This window comes from Gallus gallus, chromosome 3 (assembly GCF_016699485.2).
Source record: "Gallus gallus isolate bGalGal1 chromosome 3, bGalGal1.mat.broiler.GRCg7b, whole genome shotgun sequence".
NCBI classification, from domain to species: Eukaryota; Metazoa; Chordata; class Aves; order Galliformes; family Phasianidae; genus Gallus; species Gallus gallus.
In genome coordinates, this window is record NC_052534.1 from 98,258,715 (window position 1) to 98,265,760 (window position 7,046).

At 46.2% G+C, this 7,046-nt stretch overlaps 1 protein-coding gene across 4 annotated transcripts; it reads left to right on the top strand.

Annotated features, from left to right (window-relative positions):
* Positions 1-4,360: 4,360 nt before the first annotated feature.
* FAM84A (family with sequence similarity 84 member A) lies at positions 4,361-7,046 on the top strand. 4 transcript variants are annotated; one of them, XM_025149182.3, is made up of 2 exons: positions 4,361-4,426; positions 5,225-7,046. In XM_025149182.3, the coding sequence occupies exon 2, from the start codon at positions 5,262-5,264 to the stop codon at positions 6,108-6,110; it is 849 nt and encodes a 282-aa protein (XP_025004950.1). In that variant the 5' UTR covers positions 4,361-4,426; positions 5,225-5,261; the 3' UTR covers positions 6,111-7,046. The 4 variants fall into 4 exon arrangements, with proteins under 4 accessions (XP_025004950.1, XP_419958.1, XP_046795251.1 ...); XM_419958.8 differs by lacking the exon at positions 4,361-4,426 and adding an exon at positions 4,461-4,603; XM_046939295.1 differs by lacking the exon at positions 4,361-4,426 and adding an exon at positions 4,713-4,748.

Genomic DNA, 7,046 nt, shown 5'->3' on the forward strand with positions numbered 1-7,046 from the left:
TAGAATCCTATCTGCATAAGTCTTCTGGAGATAAATACACTTAAAAGGGCAGTTGTCTCTTCCAACCCCTCCTCAAAATCTTTTATACAGTGTCTTTTTGGTTATATCAATTAAGCAGGATGAAGAAATTAAGTTTGGGTCTTTACAAGTGATATCTGACAAAAAAAAAGAAAACAACAACAAGAACGACAAAAACACTGGGTCATGCCTCACCTCTCCTTCAGAAGCTAAGTGTAAACAGTTGGCCATAAAGAACCAGGTCACAGGGCCATGGACTGGAACGGTATTTCTTATACTATTAAATCGGTAGCATGGCCTCTTGAAAAGCTTTGGCACAGGCTGGCTAATATTCTTCTATACACCGTAGGGATTAAAATGGGTTTGGAGTAATTCCTAATAGGCAGCTTGGATGCAGCTACCAGTTTTGGAGCTTAGAGTTCAGCTGAGCAGGTATATAGTTATAATCTCCCTCAGGGCTGGGAAACAGCCTCTGGCCAATTTCACTTTCAAGTGCCCCATGAATGCAAGAAGCGCAAAGAAAGCAGAAGTCAGCAGAAGTGGAGAAAAAAGGAAAAGGGCAAATCTCTGGCCACAGTTATTCACATTAGCGAGTTTTCACTCTTTATGTTTCAACATCATTGGACAAAAAATTATTGAAGCTGTCCAAAGCTCAAAAATCAAAATCCCTGGATGCTGTCAAACTAGATACTGTAGAAACTGTATATACTTATGTAGTGTCATTGCTGTTATAGGGCTGGCAAACCACACTTTTACTCAAACCTGGGCATTATGGCCTTGCCTTAGTATATAGGCAATTTGCACGTGAAGATGTTTGCAAAATAAGCAACTCTAACATCTACACCAATTGTGGTCCAGATAACAAGTTTCTCAAAGGACTAGCATCATTTGTTTCTGATGCCTTAGATAGAGATTGTAAAGAAGGTATAGGAAACAGACAAAGAATGCGTATGTATAGTCGAATAACAACTGGAGTTTGGCACATTGGAGAGTTTAGGGTAAAGAAGATCCTTCCTGGTACCCATTATGACTAGGTATGTCAATTGGGCAGACCAGGCTACAATACAAATAGAGGTAAACTACTGGACGTTTGAGACTCAGTGCTACCATGGATGGATTTCTATGATAAAGAGGAAGTTTATAAAACATAGTCAAGTTTCAACACTTGTCATGAATTTTTGTCTCTGCTTGTTTATTGAAACATGTGTTGCCAATTTTTTTTCTGCACAAACGTTCACTCATTTAAATTAATATAGGTTTCAGCTCCACTTTCAGCAACAGGGGCCCGAGGCTTAAAAGCTGAGCTCACGGCAAGATGATGAAAGTATTTAAAAAACAAGTTTAAAAAAATAAGCTACGGAGTATCAACTTTATTACATATTTTAAGAGTTTTCAGTGTATTAAATTAAACATAAATGCAAGACTGACAAAATGCCAAGGGTGGAAAAATGCACAAAAGGAAAAATAGCCATGAAAAATGTAAGTTCACTGCTTTGGAGTATAGTATAACAGGACAAAGCTAGAGATGATGATATTGTCAGATTTCTTTCCTACACTTAGTCTGAGGAAAAATATGTTAGAGTTAATAAGGATGGATTAATGGCAAATTCCTATGTCCTGGTGCAAGACAAGGTTATGTCCCTGGTTAATGAGGCTGAAGCTGGTGAACACAAGTGTGAGCAGAGTGACACTGTGCTGCCAGTGCTGTGATCTGAGAGCAGCCAAGCCAACCCTGCACTAACTGCCATGCTAAGGAAGTCTCCATGAGCTCCCAAAAAATAAAATGCCTAAAGGAGATGATAAATGTATTCATCAGAATAGCTCAGTCAAAACAAGCAGTAGGCCACAGAAATACACTTCTGTGGACGCTGTACTGTTGTAACATTCTCTAACACCAACAGAAGCTTTCAAACTGAGAGGTTTACTTCAAGCTGTTGGTTTACATAATTTCTATCCTGACAGTTTTATATAACTACATTTATTCTGGCATTTGTTTTGCTTTGTTTTATGGCACATTCCTTACACTTGGAGAGAAACTGAGAAAAAAAAAGTCCTTCTTGAGGGACAGAGGAAGAGCATAAAACACTGATGAGACAGACTGCAGCCAGAACTGAAATGTAAGTAGGAAATGGGTGTTGAAGGTGTCCTGAACAGGGGTAAATGCTTCAGCAAGAGATGGGATGCGCTCATTGAGCAGACTTTCAAAAGCATGGGGAACGCAAAGAAAATGGTTAAAATTTGGCTGGGGCTATTCCATCCAGTTAGAAGTGTAGTCTTTCTTGAACCCAGACTGATTCCTTCTGTACCATGCAGTTCACTGAAGAAATTTGTTCTGTACTATTTTGCATGGAAAAGATGAAATAATGTATTGTTTGTTTGGAACTGTCTAAAAATTACTCCGCATAGCCTTGATGATTGGCAAATGTGGGAAGTGTGAACTGTGAGTGCAACCTAAAATGATGCAGACTTTAAACAAGAAAAGATAAACTGTTTAGAAAACAGAAACTGTTGATGAAGAATGTTTCGATGGAAAATGACCTTCTGCTTGGGCTTGCTTTAACAATGGAACGCATTAACAGTTAGGAAAAAAGAATCTAAATATCTTACGCTCTTTTCCAGCCTAAATGATAAATCTATTAGGCTGTATTCATAACTTAATTTAAAATGTTGCAGTTGATGAAGATTATGCCATAAAAGAATGTGTAATTTCTGACAATCATGACAAAAGCATCTAAACAGTTTCAGAGGTTTGTAACATCCACTATGCCTAGTCCTGTGAAACTTTTCAACACATGTTTTAGGATATAATCATTTTTAGATACACATTTTTACTTTAAATTCAATCTCTAATTCTACAGACCCCTGAATGCTGCATCCTGAACTGCTGTAAACCAGCAGCTCACAGACACCCATGAGTCTGAGACTGTAGTCCCTGAATTTATGAAACATGAAGTCTTAACCAACAAAATACTATAATTGCCACAGTGAAAAATAACTGGTCAGTCTTAGAATGTCACACCACTGAACACACCCTTTTCTCCCTTCCATTTATGATCTGATGCCTTTGCCTATGTTAAAAAATTAATGAGAAACAAAATACTCTCCTAGAAAGATAGCCATATAAATATTTGAATGGGAAAATTAAAGGTTCGTTTGAAGTAAACCCATGTCTACATAAGAAATCCAGTATTTGACCCATATAAACCTAGGCATGAAATTTTAACCGCGAAGAATGGGAACTCGTTATAGGTACAGCTGCATGCCTCTATCATGAGAATAAAGCAACAGCATTATTTTTCTTATTTAACCAAAACCAAAGACTGGACTGTGAACAAAGTCTAAGTTGGGGAGTCAGAAATGAAGATGGTTAGTATCCACAAGCACTGAAAATAGAAATATTTATGTCTGTATGACGAATTTATTTCCACTGTGAATAGGTAAAAATGGTGCTTTTATATGACTCACATATGAATCAAATAATTACATTAGTTTTTTTTCATGAAATGCCTTAATATTTAAGTTCTTCTCAGAAGTTCCCATGATAAGAGCTCTCTGAAAAACTAAGGTTACAATCCCATCGCTAACACAATCTTATAGGGAAATTTTGTTCACAACAGCTAATTATTCCTGAGCCTTGATTCCATAATGTGCAAAATTATATGTAAAATATGTACTGGTATTAACTACTACAGATGGTAGATTTTAGATTTGACGTATTTTAGGAAAAGATGGACTGCTACCATCAGGCAATCTTATGTTTTATGTAAGACAAGCCATAGCCCATCTTCTAGTCAATTCTTAGGACAACCTGCAACTGCTGCTGCAGCCAGATGTGGACAGACAACCACGGCTAGGAGTCACCACAGCTAACGTCAACATTTCAGTGTGCTGGTGATGGTAAAAGACAGGCACTCATTCCTTCCTAAAATGGGCTGTGCAATAGGTGAGCAGAACAGCCCATGGGAAAGGTCAGTTTTATCTGACTGTGGGGACATCCAGAGCTCAGATCGCACAGAGGTTCCTGAAGTTAGATGAGTGCTCATTTCCTTGAGGGATGACGAAATTCTCAGATACATACAACCCTCCAGCTAAATCCAGGGCGTTTTTCCTATCATGGACGTTACTTTTTTTCTGCTTTCTTTTCAGTTGCAGGGCTCTCTTGGAGGTGCGCGCACTGCTTGAACCCTCTCTCCGGATAGCCCTGCCTCGCCCACACCGAGCGATCTCCGTGCCACAGCCAGGAGCCAGCCACGAGGCGCCGAAATCGGACCACGGAGCGTTGGGGGACAGCGAGGCCGGGCCGGACGGTGACGCCGCGGAGCCCCGCTACAGCCTTCGCCACCGGGCGCAGCGCAGCGCGGCGCGGCCAATGAGCGGGGCCGGGGCGGGCTCGGGAGCGGAGCCGCCGGTACTTAGGCTCCGCCGGAGGGGCCGAGCAGCCCACAGCGGAGCGGGGCGGCGCGGGCGGAGGAGCCGGGCGCGCAGCGGGGAGGACGGAGCTCACCTCCTCTGCGGCGCCCATGGGGACAGGACGACTTTAAAGGAGTTTGGGGGGGGGTTCTGACGACCCGCTGGGCGACCACGGGTACGGAGGGGGGTGAGAGAGGGACTCCTTTTGGGGACAGAGTGGGCTTTTTTTTTTTTCTTTTTTTTTCTTTTTTTTTTTTTTCTTTCTCCCTCCTCCTTGCGAGGTCCTGGCCGAGATGCGAGGCTCGAGCGGGCAGACACGGGTAGCAGCTGCGAGGCCGCCTGCTTCTCCAGCCGCCTGCTCTCACGTACAGCGGCTTAGCTCGGCTGCGAGTGGGCTCGGGACCCTCCGGGCCAGCCCCTCCCAGCGCTCCCTCTGCCCTCTCCCTTGCGGAGCGGAGAGCGGAGGCTCCCGAAGCAACTCCGTCCCCCGCGCGGAGGCGGCGGGCGGCGAGGAGCCGCCTTCTCCTGCAGCGTGGGGCTGGGCCGGGGAGCCGGGAGCCCCGGGGCACTGCCCTGCCCTGCACCCCGGGAGCGAGGGGGAAGGATCCGCGCCGGGAGTTTCCCCCTCGCACGGAGGGGAGGGATGGAGCGGCGGAGGAATAGGTGCTCGGGGCGGAATCGCTGAAGTCTTTTGTATGTGTCTTGATTTTTTTTTTTTGTTCTTTCTTTCTTCATTTCCTTCCCTCCGTTTGCACTCTCGTTTTCTCTGTCCCTGCCCACCCCACCCTTCCTCCAGATCCGGCGATTTCTGCCCTCGCCTCGCCCTGTCATTGATGGGAAATCAACTGGATCGCATCACCCACCTGAATTACAGCGAGCTGCCGACCGGGGATCCCTCGGGGATCGAGAAAGACGAGCTGCGCGTCGGGGTGGCTTACTTCTTTTCGGATGAGGAGGAGGACCTGGACGAGCGAGGCCAGCCAGACAAGTACAGCGTGAAGGGCTCCGGCAGCCCTGACCAGGAGACGCCCACCCACCACCTCCACCACCAGCTCGTGCTGAACGAGACCCAATTCTCCGCTTTCCGCGGCCAGGAATGCATCTTCTCCAAGGTCAGCAGCGGCCCCCAGGCTGGGGACCTGAGCGTCTACTCAGTGTCAGCACTTCCTGCCCTCTGCAAGCCTGGGGACCTGCTGGAGCTGCTCTACCTGGGGCCGTCGGAGCAGCCGCCGCCGCACTGGGCAGTGTACGTGGGCAGCGGGCAGATCATCCACCTGCACCAGGGGCAGATCCGCCAGGACAGCTTGTACGAGGCGCCCGCGGGCAACGTGGGCCGGGTGGTGAATAGCTGGTACCGCTTCCGCCCGCTGGTGGCTGAGCTGGTGGTGCAAAACGCCTGCGGGCACCTGGGCTTAAAAAGCGACGAGATCTGCTGGACTAACTCCGAGAGCTTCGCCGCCTGGTGCCGCTTCGGGAAACGGGAGTTCAAAGCCGGGGGGGAGCTGCAGGCTGCTGCCGGCACCCAGCAGCAGTACTATCTCAAGATCCACTTGGCGGAGAACAAGGTGCACACAGTGAGGTTCCACAGCCTGGAGGATCTAATACGCGAGAAGCGCAGAATCGATGCCAGTGGCAAACTGAGAGTGATCAAAGACCTCGCTATAGTGGATGGGAAAGAATAGTGCTCAGCGGGGGTACGTGGCTATCTTCCTTCTGCCCTGCTGGGGAGCTCAGCCTGCCACAGGGGCAGCCGGCTGCACCCTCTTTCCATGGGATGCGACTGAAAGCAGGATCCATGGCAACATTCCAAACAAACAGCGTTCTTTACACCCATAGCCAGTATTTTGTTTGGCTTTTAATAGTGTTAATGCTGAAAGAGCGCGTGAGAGAGAGGAAGAAAAGAGGGGGGAGGTGCATGAAGGCTGTTCTCTCAGTGTGTGGACAAAGTCTCTCCTGTTGATCGATGTTGACCATTCTAGCAACATGCTAATAAAATTTCAAATTGAAATTTCTTTAATTTTTATTTCATGGCTTTAATCCATGACAAATTTTAAACATCAGGGGCCATGGATGTGGATTTAGCTAAATGAGTTTTTAGCTAATGTTTGCCTTGCAGCCAACCAAAAGCATCCATCGTACTTTGCTAGTTGGAAGGGGTTGCAGGTGGGGGAGTTGTAAATGCTTGTTTGCTTTGTTTCTCAACACTGTTGCTTCAGTCCATAGCTGCAACCCAAATTTTATCCCAGCCAACTCTAGCAAGACATCAACAGGGGAAAACGCTTTCACGTTTCTGGTTGAAGCTGATCACGTTTAAAATAACGTCTTTGCTTTCTGTCTGCAGCTCTCTGCTAAATGTTGTTATAATTTATAAGCTGCTTCCACCACCCCTCTTCTTAATATTTTTCTGTCAAAAAGTTGGTGAGCAGCTGTTTCCTTGAAACTAAATTCACTGGTTGAAGGTGTATTTTGGCGAACAGTGTACTCAGTGTTGGTCCTTGGAGATCCAGCCTCTAGGATCTTATGCTTGGGCTGTGGGTTTGTGTCTCTGTAGTGACTCTCATTGCAACACTGCTTCACTACCTCTTCATGCATAAATCAACAGAATCCTGAGGGGGGGG